At 39.2% G+C, this 20,683-nt stretch overlaps 1 protein-coding gene across 1 annotated transcript in view; it reads right to left on the bottom strand.

Annotated features, from left to right (window-relative positions):
• Positions 1 to 1,801: 1,801 nt before the first annotated feature.
• The window catches only part of LOC140235656 (phosphatidylinositol 4-phosphate 3-kinase C2 domain-containing subunit beta-like), a 45,885-nt gene continuing 27,003 nt past the window's right edge, over positions 1,802 to 20,683 (bottom strand). The window contains exons 17-31 of the mRNA XM_072315665.1: positions 19,836 to 20,016; positions 19,419 to 19,520; positions 18,616 to 18,708; positions 17,562 to 17,691; positions 16,653 to 16,789; positions 11,094 to 11,263; positions 10,524 to 10,680; positions 9,326 to 9,435; positions 8,580 to 8,702; positions 7,671 to 7,746; positions 6,588 to 6,830; positions 5,704 to 5,785; positions 4,690 to 4,817; positions 4,194 to 4,319; positions 1,802 to 2,149 (exon numbers count right to left, since the gene is read on the bottom strand). Of these exons, the coding sequence (XP_072171766.1) occupies positions 1,976 to 2,149; positions 4,194 to 4,319; positions 4,690 to 4,817; positions 5,704 to 5,785; positions 6,588 to 6,830; positions 7,671 to 7,746; positions 8,580 to 8,702; positions 9,326 to 9,435; positions 10,524 to 10,680; positions 11,094 to 11,263; positions 16,653 to 16,789; positions 17,562 to 17,691; positions 18,616 to 18,708; positions 19,419 to 19,520; positions 19,836 to 20,016 (2,032 nt within the window). The 3' untranslated portion in view covers positions 1,802 to 1,975. The remainder of the gene's footprint in view (positions 2,150 to 4,193; positions 4,320 to 4,689; positions 4,818 to 5,703; positions 5,786 to 6,587; positions 6,831 to 7,670; positions 7,747 to 8,579; positions 8,703 to 9,325; positions 9,436 to 10,523; positions 10,681 to 11,093; positions 11,264 to 16,652; positions 16,790 to 17,561; positions 17,692 to 18,615; positions 18,709 to 19,418; positions 19,521 to 19,835; positions 20,017 to 20,683) is intronic.

Below are 20,683 nucleotides of genomic sequence, written 5' to 3'. Positions count from 1 at the left end.
TTGAATCACAGCTAAATCTAGTTCACTTCACAAGATTGCTAAACAGTCAATACCTCTGTTATCATGGGTTTAGTCTGTTGACTGGCGTTTGTTTCAAAGAATCTTCACTATCATCTGTACTAGGCTAGTATTCACTGACAAAAACCTCAAGGAAAGGGCAAAGAAATTCATCTTACTTGTTAAAGTGTGAAACCACTAACTGCTCAAAGTTTTCCCACATTTGCAAGTGATGATACCATGTAGTTATGAAGGGATGGTATAGTACTGGTTAAAGGTATGGACTCGGCCTTTAACTTTTTGCAAGATGCTTAGAAATTACTTTAAGAAATATGAAAGAGCACTCGATTCTTAGAGAAATTCAAAGATTATTTGATGAAGATCAGTTTTGAAATGTCTAAGATATCCAAAAATGAAGTGAAAAAAAAAGTGGGTCCCATTTTTTATTAGGATCAATTTGTTCAGATATCCAAAAATGAAGTAAAAAAAAAAAGTGGGTCCCATTTTTAATTAGGATCAATTTGTTTTAGATATCTCAGCTATTCCAAAACCAATTACCTTCAAACAAACTTTGAATTCCTCTTCAAATTGTATGCTCTTTCTTATCTCCTAGGAGGTTTCTCATTAACTCACAAAAAAAGGTGAAAACCTGAAGTGCCATCTCAGTCATTGGTGTCAATATCATCCCTAAACTCCTCCAAGTGAGTGCAACATTGTTGTGTTAATTTTTTCCAGTGAGAGTCTCCAGTTGACATTTCAAAAACCTGTTAAAATCCACATTAAAGATTACATCACAATGTTCATTAATAGAATATTATTATAATGGGCAGTTTTGCAAGAAAACATTGGTCTTATGGGACAGCTGCACTAATGTCTTTATCCAAACATTCAGTTTTTGTGCAAATAAAGAGTAAATAGTTGACTCCCCAGCTTTGTCTTCAATGAACAGGCAGTAAACTCAGCAATTGAAGTTCATCAGACTTTCTCAGCAACATTAAAAACACAAAATGCACTTTGACAGAATTTGAGCATTCTCCTCATGGAAATTGTGCTTAAACAGATATGATTTCAGGAGTTTGTATCTTACATGTCAAGAGTAATAACTTTTCTTCTTTTCTTTTGCAGCTTAAATAGATAAAGATGTGTCTGCTAGTAAAGAGACAAATGCCACAGAAATTGGATTCCTTAGAAAAGCCACCCTCCTTCAATACACCCACCTTAATTAAACAAAGTCACAAAAAAGTCAGAGGCACGTCAGAGTCCATGTTTTATCCACAACTACGTTGACACTTTGTACTGAGGTCAAATGTCAAAAAATGGTTTTGTTTTAAAACACCTCAGAGACAGGTCCAGTGAGTATTGCATGGATCAAAGTCAGCAAACTTCATGGTGTCTGAAAGTGAAACATACCAACATAGAAACATGTCGATATCTATCGACAAGAATAAAATATGAGGAGTAAACACAACATTAGTATGTGAATAAGACCCAGCAACCATCTTTGAGAGAATCAAGCAATTTCTTGTCAGAGAATCACATCCAAGTTTTTAGTCAGTCTGTGAGAGAGGTGCCAGATTACACAAGTAGAGTGTAGGAGGCCATTAGTGGCATGCACAATTCTCTTTGGCGATGTTAGAACAGTCAGCAAAGATTCAACAGTCAAGGTGATTTCCTGGTACTGTTTGACGAATGGACATCTACATCAGATCTTCCACATGGTACCACTTGACTATATCTTCAATTGACCAGTCCATCTCGATAGAAATCTAGATGGTGTATAGCATCTTCCACATGATACCACTTGACTTTTTCAACCGAGAAGTCCATCTTGATAGAAATCTAGATGAGATCCTTCACACAATCCCCCCTGACTGTCTCAATGGACCAGTCCATTTTGATAGAAGTCTAGATGGTGTATAAGATCCTTCACATAATACCACTTGACTGCTTCAACACACAAATCAATTTTGACAGAAGTCTAGATAAGATCTTCCAGATGATACCACTTGACCGTTTCAACGGACAAGTCCATTTTGTTGAGGGGGATGTGAGTGGCTCCCATGAAAGCATTTTCCTTGAGAAGATCTGAGTTCCAGACAGTGAGATGAAGATTCCTCCTCTCAATTTCATGGTGAGAAAACTTGTACACCAGCTGTAACATTAGGAACACAAGGAAAATAGCATGACATGAAACACTTCACACCAGCACAAGAAAAAACACTTTACACTGGGACAATAAACACTTTACACTGTCACCAGGACAATAAACATTTTACACCAGGACAATAAAAATTTTACACCAGGACAATAAACATTTTACACCAGGACAATAAAGATTTTACACCAGGACAATAAACATTTTACACCAGGACAATAAACATTTTACACCAGGACAAAAAAAAACATTTTACACCAGGACAAAAAACATTTTACACCAGGACAATAAACATTTTACACCAGGACAATAAACATTTTACGCTACAACATGAAAGCAGATGAACTACAGCTGTCAATTATACGACACCTCACTATTCAAGCAACTCATGAAAACATCAATCCAAATGTCCCCTTATTTGTTTGTTTTCTTTTGATATATTAATCACATATTTATACATTCACAGAATTAAACAAAGTTGTCATTAGTATTGTTTGTCATATGAGTAGTTTAAAAATCCACACAAACTAAGGCATATTATTTTTTTCCATTAATCTCAACATCCAAACCTATGGTGGGTAAATCACGCTAGTATCATCATTATATTATTTGCATATAAATACATGCTGAAAACTGATTTGGAGTGAACCAAACTATGTTGAGCTTCATACAAAAGGAGTATGAGTATCTCTTGCCATCCAAAGGTGTTAACTTAAGACAGAGCTTGTAATACACTGGATAACATGGGCTGAGTTTTTTCTTAAATGGAAAGTAATTGTTGACAATCCTAATAGACAGTGATTCATGTTCAACTCAATTCCTCCATTTCCTCTTTTCTCTATTAACACTAATAAGTATTTCTGAGTAACTGCTGATTATTTGTTTGTGAGTTGAATGAATCTATGTAATTGGTTCTATGACCTTTGCTCCTGCCACAATTGTTTCCATAAAATATCTGCATGCTAAACCAAACATAAACTCTACCCACAAACATTACCTTAACCCTAATCTTAATCCTCACATCAAACTTAACCTAAAATCCTATCACAACCTTAACCCTCGCCCTAATTGTAGGTCCTTGGAGAAAATAAGACCAGAGCAAATCTCATGTCACAGTGTAATCACTCCACTATTAACCCTAACAAGGCCGGGCTATTTAGGTAGTTGATAGAGCCGGGGGGGGGGGGGGGGCCTCCCAGGCCCCCCTCCAGATCTCAGCCGTCGACCGCGCGATCGCGACGAAAATTGGCACACACATTGCCTATGATGTAATCTAAAATACCATAAAGTTATTTTTTCAAAAAATCATCATTTATGCTAAATTATGCTAATTTATGCATGATGATGCATAAATCAGACTATTTGGTATAAATCACAAAACAAAGGTCAAAACAGGCACATTTTTTGTGTAAATATTCTTTTTAGTGTCCTTAGCAAATGTAATGAAAAAAATTGTGATATCAGAAAAAATGGTGAAGTATTTTATTGTTTTTTTTAAATTTCTTATGTATTTCTCTGTTTTTTCAACTTTAGGTTTTCCACTGTTTTTTCGATGAAATTTGTCCGCGACATCACTCTGAACAAGAAAATATGTTATTCATTGATTTTAATCAATAAAACACCAAAATAATCATGCTTTTATGAAATTTGCCTGTAAGCACAGTTTGCATTGAAATTGTACACGAATTAACGTTTATGAGCAATTTTTGGCCTGACATGCATGTACATATTTATGCGTAACTTCGGAACCGCGCGCCCGGGCGTCGCAAATTTGGTGTCAAAAGATGCGGGAGACTCGAAAAAAAAAAGTCATGAAACGTCGCGGCGATAGCTTTTTGCGATTGCGATACATCGCGCGGAACGTCGAGGGGGGGGGGGGCCTCCGAGCCCCCCCCCCCCCCGGCCTAGTTAGGGTTAAACCACAAACAATAAATACTGACTTCACTTGTCCGTTGGTTACAACACATGGCTAACAGGTACATACATGTATTACATTTTTGTTTTCTATGTTGTGTTGTTCTTGAAACCAGTAAGAACTCACCATTTCATTGTAGGTAGGATTGCGTGTCTTACGAACCACTCTCGTCTTTCGCTTGGTAGTCTTCTGGGGGTCAGGGGTCAGATACGTCTTGACGTACGGGTCAGGATCTCCTCCATCCGTTGACCCCTGGAGACAGGTCAAAGGTCACAGGACCCACAACATTTGAAACTTATTTCTATCCATTCCATAAGTAGTGCACTGCAGTCTGTACAATTCTTTCAAACCAACCACGTTCCATTTACTTGAATTAGCAGGCAGACCATTGTTTCATTTCAACCTGATGAGAACCACCGTGCAGAGAACTCGTATTCAAGATCAACAAGAAATAGAGCTTTTCCCAGTAAAATAATCTTCAACAGATTATTTAAAGACTGATAATTTAGAACTGGGTTTTTCCTTTCTTACAAATGTGAAACACTGACAAAGTTCAGGCATGTGGGCGAAACAGCAGAGTTCTTGTCATCATATTGAATTGACTCTTTGGTGTGAAACTCACCAAATCCTTTGCATGCATGACCATGATGAAGAGCGCCCCCTGTCTGTACTGGATAGCAAGTTTGACCTGGCCACCAATCTGACCTCCTTTAGAGTGAGTAGCCGCCTCTTCCTCCTCATCAGGTGTAGCTGTGAAATAATCACATTTAAAAATTAGTCCTCTTCAGGTGTAACCGAGATACAATCACATTATAGAATTAGTCTCAACAGGTGTAGCTGTGATACAATCACATTCAAAAATTAGTCCTTGTCAGGTGTAGCTGTGATACAATCACATTCAAAAATTAGTCCTTGTCAGGTGTAGCTGTGATACAATCACATTCAAAAATTAGTCCTGGTCAGGTGTAGCTGTGATACAATCACATTCAAAAATTAGTCCTGGTCAGGTGTAGCTGTGATATAATCACATTGAAAAATTTAATTAGTTCTCGTCAGGTGTAGCCGAGATACAATCACATTTAAAAATTAGCTCTCATCAGGTGAGAATACATTCCTGTCTTCCTAGTGTGTGTTTGTGAGGGAAATCTTAATGTGTCTGCATACACTATGTATGGATGAGAGTTTTAATCTTTAACTTTCTTCCCATTCTTACTTTACATAATTCTTCACTGGTTTCTTGTTTCTATCTAATATGCCTCAAGCAGTGGGTCAGTAATACACAAATATAACATATGGCATAAACTAGGACTTTGCCACAGCAACAAAAAACATATGAGTAATAGAAAACACATGACCACACAATCCACATCCTGCAATACTTTGACATTTGAATACTAAATTAATCCTTTGCAGCAGCTCCAGGAAAGCTATACTGAGATCAATATTACAACTAATGCCACCAGTAGCTATTCACAATCAATACCTTCTGAAGCATAGTTGCTTTGAAGGCCTTATTGAAGAATAGAGCAATTATAAGCAGTGCAAAAATAGTCAGCAGTGGGTAAGAATATGAATATTGCAAATTGATTAATAGTATGACAGAATCTACAATGACTTTGAAAGATTTATTTCTCACCTTTGACCTTATCACTTCCTGCCTGGCCTGCATCTTTCTCATCTCGTAGAGACGGATGGAAAAATGTGTACACCAAGTCACACTGTGGGAAAGATAAGTCACAATGTTAGATAAATGTACTCTCAAACTCTGATTGTCTCTATCTCTCATTGAAGTAAATTTGATCACTCAGCAGTCATGGACATCCTATTCTCTATACTGTCTGATTGCCCAGAGTGAAAAGTGTGCCAAGGTTTTATATCAATACTGTAAAACGAGGAATGTTTGTGTGCATTTTAATTTCACGAATTTCGCGAGCGTCAACATTCGCGAAATTAAATTGCACACTAAAATTCTAGTCTACACAATATGCATGGGATGCCAGTGGTAATTCGTGAAAATTTCATGCCGCTAGAAAGGCCATAGGCTCCAATTCGCGAAATTTTCATGCCACGAATATAATTATAGTGTTTTACAGTACATCTCCAGCTGAGAAGCATAAGGGATTAACTCCAGCAATTTTGATCAACATGATCCATTCCAATTTATTTTATTTTCAAATCTTGACTCCACTTACTGCAGAGAATGATTATCAAAGTGAATTTTTGCTCAATATTACACTGACTTTTATCAACAAAGTAAAATCACACACAGACAAGAGAAGTTTCTTCAAAATTAATTACATATAGAGATGTACATGATAAGAGTTATAGGATTTGAAAATTTTGTTTTGTCAAAAACAAAAAAATAGGAATATGAGTCAGAACTGTGCATTCATAAACTGGATGAGATAAAAATGTCAAATGTCATCTCTCATTACCCTCCAAGGACATGCAACAAAAATGTCTTATTAGAAATGAAATATGAAACAAATCTATATCGTGTGCCAAAATTGAAATCGTTACCTGTGAGACAGCTGGAGGCATAGTAAAGAGCCACTGCAGGTAACGTTCCAGTTCTTCCTTTCTTCTCTCAGCCACCTGCTTGACATGAGTACGTCCCACCCTCCTATGAGAGAGAAGAGGAGGGAGGCCATACTGTGGGTACAGCAAGCCAAGCTTGTCATGGAGCTCCTCAAACTCACTGTACCGTCGAAAGATAAAGGTTGGCACAGTAGACCCCTCCCTCAGGATACGAACGATGTAGACCTGGTAGAGAGCAGTCAGAAACTTGTTAGTTTAGGGAACACAAAGTAGTCATTGTGGCATGGCTAGTTACAGGAGTTAGTACTCCATTTTCTTAACATAAAATACAAAATAACACAATCAGTGACTCTTGCAGTAAAACACCAGGAAACTGTCTACTGCAGAAAAGAGGTGGGGAAGAGATATTGTGCAGTCCAGTGACTTCCTGAAAATTAGGTGAAGAGCAATGTGACTGTATGGGGAAGAAATATCAGGTGACAGCAGGGGGAACAGTCAGGTGACTTCACATGAAAAGTCACATGAATCTGTAGGACAAGTATCTGCCAAAGAGTCTGGTGATTCTAGAAAGTTAAAAAAAAAATAAAAAATAGGTATGTTTAAATTCTACTCTGAAGGCAAGACAAAATTAACACGATGGGTGGTGTTTGCTGCATAAATCAATTACCGGTAGTGATGGGAAAAGAACCTTATACTACCATCCATACAACATCCGCAGTCTGAACAGGACACCAGCATACAGCATCAAGGCAGCATGATGAGTCCTCAGCATTCAAGAACATTTTTTTTTCTTTCTTTCTTTCTTTTTTTTTTTGGGGGGGGGGGTGGGGCCATCAGGTCTTTCATATAACATCCTCAGTTGGTTTTAGCTCACACAGCCTTGATCCAGCCACACACGTTTTTTGTCAATTCATCACAGCCAACATCTAACATCCTGTCACCATGACAAATAAAAAAGTAACAAGTGCCCATTAACTCAGCTAACATCCATTCAATGTTAGTTCAAAGATCAGTTATGTTTATCTTATATTTCTCTCTGTTTTCATATCTCTTCTGGACACTCACATAATACTTCTCTGTTTCATATCTCTTCTGGATGCCAAACACAGCTGCAGACGTGATCTTCCCATCAGTAGCAAGACTGATGTATGGAGAGAACAAAACAATCATACTACCTGTTAGTGTAGTCACTTTGTCAGGAAAGTACCACACACAAGGATAGATGACAAATTTGATGACTGCATACAATCAAGAGGAATGCTAAATATCACAGTATTCAATGGATATTTTTAAGCCCTATGATTATGGAAAAACCAGTCATAATAATTGAAACAAACTTTTGAACAAGTCCCTGGGAAACAAATAGCAAATACTACTACTGGCTCATACTTGTACACAAAATGGTCCTTTTGACATTAATTTGACATGTTTACATTATACAAATTCAATAGGAGTGAGTCACACAACACAATATCTACATTCCACATCATGATATCCACACTGTGGCCTCCTTCAATTTAACATTACTCATTCCTAGAGAAGATAGATTTTTTTTTTTTTTTTTTCAGACAGACAGACCATTCTCAGGATTGAATGGATGTTGTGAAAAATGGGGAGTTATCAAACTGTATCAATACGACGGCAATGGATACTTCAAAGCTATGAATACTAATTGCTATATGATTTCTCCTTTGTTGGTGGCAGAGAATGAACAAAAGTGCCAAAAGATGTTTCCTCTTATTGATACAGATGAGTGGATTGACAAGAAGATAGAAAAAGGTATAATGCTGTCATCACCCTTTAGGGGCAGAGGCACAGTAGGCAAACATCAATAGTAACCACATTCCATTCTTCAAACTTCTACAGCAGACCTGGCAAGATTCCTAGAGTCCATCCAGTTGGCACTTGACAAACTAGACGATACTATGAATGTAGTAATTTGAGTGTAGAGATAAACAAGCACACACATCTCACCTGTATCTCTTGGGAGCAAAAGAGAGTTCTGTGCTACTTGATGCAGAGAAGCTCATCTGGGCCAGATTGTGGAAGAAGAAATTGATCTGAGTTGACTTGGCTCCGAGGCTTGCTTCAATCATTCTACAGCAAAGAAAAGATCACATACCATTCTGTGAGTGTTTAAATACAGTAACAAAATCACCATAATGGATGACATCTATCATTCTGCATGAATGTTTCATCTATTTTCTTTTGGGGGTGAAGAGGGGGTACTGTCAACAAAACTGATATAAACAAAGACTCAAATTGATAAAGACCCCAGCCTTTTCTCATCTCATACTTAATGTATTTAGTCTCATTTCACTTTGTATGTACACTGGAATCATCAGGCTATTAAAAACACCAGCCCCATCTCGCCTTGTAAACATACAAGATATCAGACACACCAGACTTTAATAACTTACCTAGTACAAATAAGCATGTAACGTCGCTGGGGTGACAAGACCATGTATCTGAAATTTTGGTGAAAATGAGTTTTTTGATTAATGGTCAAATAATGGGTTAAGTGATGCCCTGTCCAAATCCCAACTGTCTTAGTCCAAAAATGAAGCCACCACAGCATGTCAAAGGAAAGCCTATCCCATTTGCTATAGTGCTTTGGACGCCATGTTTTTTGGCTCTACTGAACATTTTACATTTTGTAGATACGAGGTCTTGTCGCCCCAGCGACGATAAGTTGTTAGACTCACCAGACTAAAACTCACCTGGTAAACATAGCTGTGGCCTCCACATCACTAGCCTGAGGTTTGAGAGCATTTTGGACATACTTCAAGTCTTCAGCTCTTGACAGCTGAGATATCCCAGTGTTCAGCATCTGAGTGGAATCAGGAGTTTTGCTGTTAAAGTCAATCTCACATGTTTAGATTATCATACAGTTTGATATAATTAGTGACTAGTTTATTCCAATCAAAAGCAACAGCAGTGAGCATACAAGTATTTCATGACACTGACAAAAGCATAATAATGTACTAGTACATGATCATAATTTACTGTTTACACAAATTTACTCTCAAATAACATTTCATTAGCAAATCATACCTTCAACAAAACTGTCACGATAAATTTCTCCTCATTGGTAATATCTAATGTTGATATGACATACGTGTACTCTTTATGCTAATCTCCATTAAATGGTCAAAAATTTGATGACTTCAAATAGAGCAAAAGACAGGAGATTTAACAGATTCTGAATCATTTTTCATAGATGAGCTGGGACCCCTTTGAAGCAACTAGTGCTTGTAAGTGACACCCTAAACAAGATGTACTGTATATTTTAAGCTGTTATTTTCGCTAGGGTTTAATTTTTGCGAATACGCGAATCACAGTTGGATCACAAATTTAACAACATGCAAACATGTCTCCATGCGCCCTGTTAATAGTGCATTACCGTAAGTGTTGGCGTCAATTAGTAAAGACAATATCTCGCGAAAATGTCTATGGCCTCATCATTCGTGAAAATATCTGTACGCGAAAATACCAGAGTATACAGTAGTTGGGTGATAGTAATACATACTGTCAAACAGTGATCATATAACAGATGAGAAGCAGAGTTTCAGGGACCCATTTCATAAAAAGTTGATATGATAACAACTCTTGCTGGACTGGCAATTGTCATGGCAACAACAAGAATCCAGCTTCCTGATTGGTTGTTGGTATTGGAAGTTGCCATTCCAGCAAGAGTTGCTATCCTACATGTAACATCTTTTATGAAATGGGGCCCAGATCTTACTCGTACTGTTTTCAGTGAGGCATTATAGGTCATTCATTCATGGCTGAGGTGCATTTTGGTGATTAAAGGTCATCACACTATCACTGATTAAAGGTCATCACACTATTACTCACCAAGCCAAAGGTCATCACACTATTAATCACCAAGCCTAAGGTCATCACACTATTACTCACCAAGCCAAAGAGATTGAAGAAGAGGTTTGCATGTCTGCGCACCAGGTTGAATGCCTCACAGCAGAGGTCAATGAACTCTTGGAAGCGACTACTTGACTTCTCTCCTCCATTGATGACATAGGCCATGTCAGACGTGAGAACAAACGGAGTTCGGTCCCTGGGAGGGAGGGGAAAGTGAGAGAGGCTGTCAGTCTCTTGGTAGGAATCTAAGCACAGACAGGTGGTAGTAGCATCCTACTATACAACTTACATGGCACTCTAATGGTAGACCCATAAAGTGACATCAGTGTACAGCTATCATGGCATGTTTTGGTATCCAACACTTACATTGGAATGAAATCATATAACATTAAGTACAATGTAATGTCCTTCAACAATAAACTACAATATGGTCTCACTTGACATGAAATCTTCCATACAGAGTCGAGAAGATTCCATGTTTTTTTTTAAGGTACATGATGTACGTATGGATGGTGGTATGAATATCATGAGATTTGTGGTTCATGTGTGATGAACTTGGAACCTATGGCCACCTGAGTGAAAACATTTCATGTCACATTCCTCACATACCTCTTGATGTTTCCAAACATCTGAGCGTTGCCAAGGAATTTGCCGAAGTCGACATGGAACATGTGACCTGTCTTTGTCACCATGATGTTGTCGTTGTGACGATCACCGATCCCAAGGACATAGGTTGCAACGCAGTAACCAGCACAGGAGTAGGTGAAGTTCTCTACCGCCTGTTGCAAACAGGAAAATAATATCACCACTTAAAGGGACTGTACAGTACTGGTTGAGGTAAGGGATTCATGTTTTGAACATTTCTAAGTGAGATAATGAGAAACCTCTTATGAAATATGAAAGAGCAAGTGATTTTAAGAAGGATTCAACGTTTATTTGATGAAAATCAGTTTTGAAATGGCTGAGATATCCAAAAGAGTGATAATAATACTAGAAATGTCGCTATGGCGACTGATGCCTCCGCCATAATGCATGATTCTCCCAATAGGCGCATAGTACAATGTCTTCACAATGAGTGATCCATGACAGTTTCACATAACTGGCAAAATATTGAAATGACAGGTTTGTCAGAAATGTCTTGAACTGGGTTTGCTTTAATTTTCTAAGAGTGCAGGTACACATATTTGGGAAATTGAGAATTTTTACTTGAATTCTGACAGACCTTTTTATAAGTTTATGCATCGATTGAGTAATTTCCAAGGTATGAAGAAAGAGTGTAATGATGGTACAAAATGGATTTTTTTTTTTTTTTTTTGGGGGGGGGGGGCATTGAAACCTGGCCTTTGACCCTTAACCTTTGACCTTTGACCTTCTGGCTGGAAATTTCCAAGAGAATCTCCATTAGGTAATGCATGTAATAAGTTTTGAAACTAATAATGCAAGCATTGCATATACTAGCATATGAGGGAAATAGTAAAATTTTGAGGAGTTGACCTTGACCTTTGACCCCCTGACTATTGACCCATGACCCCTAAATTCCCTAGATAATCCCTGCCAGTCAGTACATGCGTAAGTACCAAGTTCCACGAAGATACATTGAACCATTTGCGAGAAAATTTGATATTGCAACATTTTCACCTAACCTTTGACCTTTTGACCTTTGACCTTATGACATGAAACTCTCTCCGGAGAATCTTTACACAGTAGTACATGTCCACACCAAGTTTCAAGAAAATACCTTTGGGCATTGCATAGATATGGGGGAAATTGCAACATTTGTAGCATTTGACCTTGACCTTTTGACCTTTGACCTCTTGCCAATGTCACTAAAATCATATCAACTAATTGTCCCATCATACATCATCCTTGGACCAAGTTTGGTGAAAGCTGCTTTATCCAGTTTTGAGTTATCACGTAAACAGATAAATTTTAGGATTTGACCTTGATCTTTGACCTTTGACCTCTGTCCGATTTCACTGAAAAACTAATCAAGTAATTGTCCTATCATACATCATCCTCCAACAAAGTTTGGTGAAATTTACTCCATCCAGTCTTGAGTTATCACGTAAACGGATACAATTTCATGATTTGACCTTGACCTTTGACCTTTGACCTTTAGCCGATTTCACCCAAAATCTAATCAAATTATTGCCCCATCCTACTTCATACTTGGACCAAGTTTGGTAAAATTCCAGTAAATATTACTCAAGTTATCGCGTAAACGAAAGCGGACGGACGTATGGACGTACGGACGTACGTACGGACGGACGGACAACCCGAAAACATAACGCCTCCGGCACCACTTCGTGGCGGAGGCATAAAAAGGCGACAGGCCACAACTTTATTAGAATCTCTTTGTTTCACCTTGTTTTTGGATATCTCGGCCATTTCAAAACCGATTTTCATCAAATAAACTTTTGATACCCTTTAGAATTGCATGCTCTTTGACATCTCATAGAGTGGTTTCTGAATATCTCGCAAAACGTTAAAAGCTGAATCCTCACCTCAACCAGAACTGTACACACCCTTTAACTTTGCATAGCTCAGTAGGCAACAGGAAAATATCACCGCTTAACTTTGCATTGCTCAGTGAAATACATGGATAGAACCCTAGGCATTGGTCTTGACATTGACCTTTATGGCCCGTATTCTGCTAAAAACTTAGACCGACTTTAAACCCACGCCTGGGTCTATAAGTGGGTTTGGGGGGTTTAAACCTGGGTTTAAACCACCAGTTTAGACCCAGGTTTAAACCCAGGTTTAATTTGTATTCTACTAAGTCCAGCTGTGGTCTAACTCTGGTTTAAATTAAACCTACCAAAGAGGAGGTTTATTTTCAGCTTAATTCGAGTCTAACAATGACTGGTACGGGTACCAGCACACTGAGCTTGTGTTGTACAGATCAATGGCACGAAACGAGTGGCTGGCTGGATACAGCATGCAGCTAGCTAGCTAGCTGGCCACACACACGCATACGTAGTACACACAAGATATGCCTAGGGGTCTACTACTTGTACACTTTCAGAAGAGACGAGATCTAGAAATACTACTACCTAGTACTACCTGTACTAATATAACGTTAGTCTAGACCTTATACGATGAAAATAACCTGAAGACTAGACCAAGAACTCAATGTAAGGGGTCTAGAGGGTAGAGCCTGAGGTCGATCTAGGCATAGGCCTAGACTAGATCGAGAACCTAGATCGTAGGACCTATTCGAATACTAACATTAGTAGCTAGACTACAATTGTAACGTTAGGACTAACGTTAGATCTAAAGGCGGTGTCACACCTGTCCGGGCAAGCTACGCGGGCTTGTGGCGAGGAGGTAGTTTAAAGCACGTAGAAGATTTTCCGCGGGCGGACAAGAATGTTTGCAATTTTCGCACTTGTTTCTTACTTACTAGACGCGTGCTACTTAGCTTCTACTTGCGTGCGTTCCGTGTGACTCGCGTGAGAGCTTTGAAACCGATCCATTTTCTGTTACGAGCGACTTACGGGGATTGCGAAGTACCTGCTTTGGAGTTGCCTGTGAGGTGCTACCGGTAATGGTTTCCTACTTGTGTTCTGCGCGTACCTCTACGGGCAACTCCCGTGACTCTTCCGGAACAAATTTTGAGCATGCTCAAGGCCTTGTCATACCGTATCTGGGGAAGTTTTGCGGCTTGACTTGCGGGGAAACAAATTTGCTACCCAGAGCTTTCCGCAGTTGGCCCGAACTTGACAGTACCTAGCACTTATCTCGTCCTTAGTTGCCTGAAGGTGCTCACGCTAGTCCAATTTTCCCGCAGCAAAGTTTTGAGCATGACCAAAACTATTTCCGGATGAGTCGCGAGGATTGCCCGAAGAGTTCCACGCAGAACACCCGTAGGAGGGCCGTAGCCGCCACAATTCACAGGCATTTGACCCACTTGAAGTAGGTAAGTTGCCCGCTGATCTATGCCTATGTGAAGGGAGTGCGTGCCATTTGTGGGCTCATTCTCTTCTTTGTCCTCTGTCCTCTGTGGCGTCGAGGACTACCTGGTCCCTTTCGGACAGGACTTCATCCGCTGAATGGACTTCAGCAGCAATTTGATGCATTTGCTGTGAATCTTCCGGGCTTTGTGGCTGTCCATCCACTGGACGTTCTCTGCCCTTGTGCACTTTCCGTCTACGGGGCATCTTCACTTCTTGAAAGCTAGTTGACAAATGATTGTTTACCCATCCACTCGAACCAGCCTATTGTTCAGGCTAGCACTCACCTCGCAGGCGACTAGTACGCAGATAACACGCAGTTGTGGCGGAGGTACTTCGCAGAGCCCGTATGTCGCCCGTAACTGACATAAAAGAAGCTATCACGAAGCTATCACGTGACACCCACGCGCCTAACATGCAGTTCAACGGAATACACGCAAGAAGGACTTAGGTATCACGCGTTTATTATGTAATACCCACGCCAAACTCGCCCTAAACCTTGTCCAGCCGCAGACATTATTCTGCGTGCTGAAAAATCCCCATACGCAATAAGCCCGCTTAGCTGGTGTGACAGGGCCTTTTTTGGCAGCGGGTAAATAGAGCCAGCGTGCGCACCTCCGGGTAACTACTTTTGAGATACATGCTAGGTACTGTCATGTGCGGGTCATCTGCGGGGACCTCCGGATAGCAAAAATGTTCTTCGGAAGTCGCACGCAAGGCTAGTGTGACACGGCCTTAAAGTTAGTTTAGTGTGGTAGGTATCTAGGTAAAATCTACTTCTAATAATAATATTGAGACAGGCTTGATTGACAGGCCTATTTCCAAATTTTAGAATGGTTTCCATTTTTATAAACTGACAATCTTTCGGATGCTTAAGTGCATGCCTTAAGAGAAAAGCTTTTATTCAATTTCCTACCTCAAGGTCCTGGTTTGATCAATCGCCAATCCATTCCTAATTCACAATTCGATTGACATACTATAAACAGCCATGTCCCATCCAGCGCACACAGCAACCGTGCCGCCGACCGGTGCGCGGCGCGATGGCTCTGCTGTTGGTACACTGAGCATTCAAAGCTAGCTAGCCAGGAATAATAGCGCTACGCTTACCATGTATCCTGTGATGTGCGCCGCACACGTACACAAACAAGGAGGTACAGTATACAAATGTATAGACTACAGTGCTTTACGAGTCGTCGCAAGCAAAAATACAGCATGCCCTTATTCGACATAAATACCCGTAAAAACTATTCACAATCCAAGAAAGTCACACTCATGTGGCTGATACACTGCCAATGATAAATTGAAGTGGACTTGTGGAAAGAAAAGTACTCAGAGAGGGAGAGTTTCTTCTTCCACAGAGGGCACCATGGTGGCTTGACCCAAGACTATTTCAGGTTTAATCTAAACCCGAAATAGACTTGGGTTTAATCAAACCTCGCGAGCAGAATACAAAATTAAATATCGGGTCTAGCTAAACCATAGGTGAGTTTAAAATGGGTTTAAAGCTTGGTCTACAGTAGAATATGGGCCCATTTCATTGCTTTCCTTTAATCCACATGTATTATGGCATTGTTTCATGGAAATATTCTCCTTTTTATCATTGAATGAAACACAATTGGAAGGTCATCAGTTAAAAAGAAAAACTGACATCAGACAAAAAAAAAATTAAACCTCACAACATTCCACCATACTTGTAGAGAAGAGACAAAAAAAGAAACAAACCCTTTCAACATTCTATCTTCATGTGTGAATAATTGATGGATCATCCTACAGTGAGGTCTAGAAAATGACATCAAGTCCTGTCTAACCTGTGTATGATGTTCTAGACAACTAAAGTAGAAATGGTGAATGTACATGTTTAAATTTGAAATTAATCCAAGATATGTGGTTCCTGTAATGATAGTCATGTTCAGTAAATACCATTACTTCAGCTGACATTCTGTCACTCCCTGGTTCTACGTAATGAGGCCAAGGCACAAATTTTGTTGAAATCAAGAGGATAAAAAAAGACACAAATGGTGCAGGATATATAAAGGTTTGAATACAGTATAATAAGAATATAAAATGTTACATCAGCTATATGTGCACAAACAATTTATCAAATTCACAGTGACATACATAACAGGACACCCACTCATTTTATGTTACAATGTATGGTATAAAATCTCTGATAGTTCAGCAGGGTTATCTTTCAACATTCCAACTTTTTTAATACCTTCTGGTAGTTGAGTTCAGTAGGGTTGTGTTTCTGAAGCCACTCTGCTAGCACCTTGTCCTTAAAGGAACCAGTCACACCATGTTCTACCTGAATCTTACGAAGGGTCTCTGACTCTGGGACCAGCTCCACCAATCCTAAATGGTAGCAAAGATAAATACTTTCATCAACACCCAAATGACTGTTAGCAGAGATTAATGCATTCATTCACACTTAGAGCAAAGACCAAAACATTCATTCACATGTACATGTAAAATGAATGGTAGCAAAGATTAACATTAAACTAAGTGATAGCAAAGATCAATGTATTTACTTACATTTACTCTAGCAAAGATGAACACATTCATGAATACTTGGAAAACGTCCATCCTCATTGTTGTCATCTCTCTTTTTCTCTGTACCATTTCTGACTCAGTGTTACTGAAGGTTCTCCACTTGAGTCAGTGTATCACCTAGGCTTCACGACAAAATTAAACTTAAAGACTCTCACTATGACTGCTTGATTTTCAATTCAAAATCAATGAGTACATCACTGGTAGGAGGAAGATTTTAACCAACAGATATTTCTAAAGGAGCAATAGAATGTTTTTCATGTTGGAAAGTCACAGGAAGTACATGCAGACTGAATGATAAAAATCTTCATAGTATCATGATGAGAAACTACAAGTTTGTCATTGTTGTCAGTATGTCAGCTTATCAAACTTGTCATCATCCTCTATCCAACATAAGAGAGACTGAAAGACAGACAGACAGACAGACACACACTCACACACTCACACACACACACACTCACACACACACACACACACACACACACATGCACACAGAGTTAGAGAGAGAGAGAGCTGTCTAGACAGAAAGTAATCACAGGAACAAATCTTGGCAGCCAAGGAGAGAGTAGAATCTAACCTCTGTTGACCCCTGTGGTCATACATCTGAAGGTGACCATCCTAAGGTCCAGTCCATCGGCTAGCCACAGTTTGTCCATTATTCTAATCATCTGCATGGTCAGCATGTCTTGTCTCATGTCTTCTCCAGCCTGTCACATACAGAGACAAAATTGTACTTTGGTGTCATCCATTTGCTTGTCACAAACAGAAATACCTTAATGCTATAGGTCAATAACTTTTCACCCATGTATACAGTATATCTGAAGATTAGTTCCAGTGTCATTCTCAAAGAAGGAACTCACAAAAATCACACAGATTACTTCACACTTCAATAACCAATGTAGCTACACATAATATCTGAATGACAAACACACTCAAGTCATCCTTAGCTATATCTTAGAACACTTGATAGCACAATCAATACTTCTGCACAATCACATTTTAATAGATGACTCATTATTACACCTACTATAACAATAATAAATCAAGTTTAACTCGCAATGACAACACTCTCTCATAATCCACATTGAACATAACATCCCTAGCTCCACTTTACAATCATCTATTCCCTTAGTCATGGCTCAACACTAACTTTTTTGTTTGGTGGCCCGATGGGGCCACCAAAATCCTAAATTTCAAATTTTTGGTGGCCCGAGAGAAAAATTTGATGTCCCGAAAAAAACAAACAATAAAAAACATTAAAAGTCCTGTTTTTTTTTAATGAGTCAAATATTTAAGGTTTATGATAGTAAGAATTAGAAGTTGGACATATCTACTCATAAATAAAACTTCAACAAACTTGCAACACTCACTCTCAGGCACTCATTCAGTCCTTTTCATCTATCGTTTAAACAAATTCAACTGCTAATTTCCGGCGCAAAAAGTTACGCATTTATTGAGAGACTTTTCAAAAAATTGTGGTGGCCTGAGTCGGGCCACCAATTTGCCCTTTTTAAAAATTTGGTGGCCCGACTTTCGACTTTCGACGTTAGTGTCGAGCCCTGCCTTAGTCCATGCACATCACATCTCACACACACACTTCATAGACACCACCATCTCAAATCTGTTTTTACCTTAAACATCATGATGATATCTCCACCCAGTGGGTCAAAGTTGTGGAAGTTGAGTTTCAGAGGAACCGTGAAGGAGGAGAAGTATGAACACGCCTTTGTGACAAAAAGGGGAGAAGTATAATCATACTTTGTGATGAATTGGAAAAACATGAAGTCACCTGATAAAGTAAGAACAAATGAAAAACTTCAGCATTATTGATTTCCCTCGTATAACTGCCTTCCTTATAACCCAGCAAACGTTTTTCATAAGAGTGAATCCCAAACATCATTTACCACAATCATGTTTGCAATTACTGGTCACACTGTTATAAAAGTATCTAAAAAATTTTGCTTGAAGTGAGAAGAAAGCATTTTATCTGGAATTATTACTATATCCATTCAAAGTTAAAGGGACTGTACAGTACTGGTTGAGGTGGGGATTCATGTTTTGAACATTCTTAGAGTGAGATAATGAGAAACCTCTTACGAAATATGAAAGAGCCTGTGATTTTAAGAAGTAATGGGCCTTAAGATCTCAGCTGTGGATCGCACTATCGAGGCGAGAGCATATATTGCGTGTTGCAGAGCAATCACGCGAAATGTCTAGTCTTTTTAGGGTTAAACCCCAAAGCTATGATCATACGCATACAGGGGATGGTAAACAAATGATGGCAAAAGAAACATGTTTCACAGGTTTTGAGAAAGAATCTACTCAGTGAAAGCAGCACCCTTTTTATGTGGAATTCAGAGTATTCAGTGATTTGATGATATACATGTACATCACATGATACTGGAATAATCCTTTCAATTAAAGTGATTGTTACCTGGACTTCAATGCCATTGATCTCCAGACTTGGGTTGGTTGGAAGTCGGACCCTTTGAGACAAGTCAGGTGGGAGTGTACCAAGAGCTTTGTGAAGAAGAGCCTGAGAAGAGGAACCAATCGGATGACTACTCACTTAATGTTGTCAAATCCATCACGAAAAACAGGAACAAGAAACATGATACTACTCAATGATGATGGAAAAATGACTCAGTTATGTCTTATCCTTCCAGAGTTTAAATACAGCTGTATGCTCACTGTCCCAAGTTTTACACGGAACAATACATACATTGGAGCACATGGAACTAATAGTAAGTGAAGTCAAGGCTATGTGAAAGTCTTACACAGAGTGGTGCATACACTAGAGCACATGGAGCAAAACGAGAGGAAGACTGCTATACAGCCGAGTCACACTCACCGGTCGACTGGAATCCTTGGCTGCCTTGACTTGCTCTGCAATGTTACTCAGGTTTAACATGAGGGCATCCTGCTTACGAAACTGTTGCCGTAGCGATCTCCCACAGACGCTGAGAAGAGCACACAACACCATCTCTGCCCTCTGGCTGAACTTGTGATCATGTTTGCTGTCATGGAGATACCTGACAAGAAATGCAAGCCCAGAGATCTGAATCAAGATATTCTACAACAGATAGGATGATGGCTTTATGAATTCCCAGGACAATTGATCTGAGAACGGTGATAAAAGAAAGTGATAAATTGCTGCTGTACATACAGCACATCTAGCCATGGGGAGAATGTCTTGAGTTGAAGAGTGAGTTTAATATGATTTCAGTAGCAGCAAATTATTGCCTTTATTTCAACGAGTAGTCCCACAACTTGTGTCCAAATGTCCCCTCTGTGCTAGACACCTATCTTAACATCTTTACATGTGACAGTTTGCAGATGCATTGTGCAAAGTTTGCAGTAAAAGGTCATAACTCACCAGTACAGGTATTGGGCAATTCAAACGCTGCTATGATAAGAGCTCTCTCAATGCAAAATTTGCAGTAAAAGGTCATAACTCACCAGTATAGGTATTGGGCAATTCGAATACTGCTAATAGCTCTCTCAAAGCAAAGTTTGCAGTAAAAGGTCATAACTCACCAGTATAGGAATTGGGCAATTCGGATACTGCTAATAGCTCTCTCAAAGCAAAGTTTGCAGTAAAAGGTCATAACTCACCAGTATAGGTTTTGGGCAATTCGAATACTGCTAATAGCTCTCTCAAAGCAAAGTTTGCAGTAAAAGGTCATAACTCACCAGTAT

The sequence above is a fragment of the Diadema setosum genome, chromosome 12 (genome assembly GCF_964275005.1).
Source record: "Diadema setosum chromosome 12, eeDiaSeto1, whole genome shotgun sequence".
NCBI classification, from domain to species: domain Eukaryota; kingdom Metazoa; phylum Echinodermata; class Echinoidea; order Diadematoida; family Diadematidae; genus Diadema; species Diadema setosum.
Note: the sequence above shows the minus strand (reverse complement) of the source record. Positions and strands in the feature narration are given on the sequence as shown.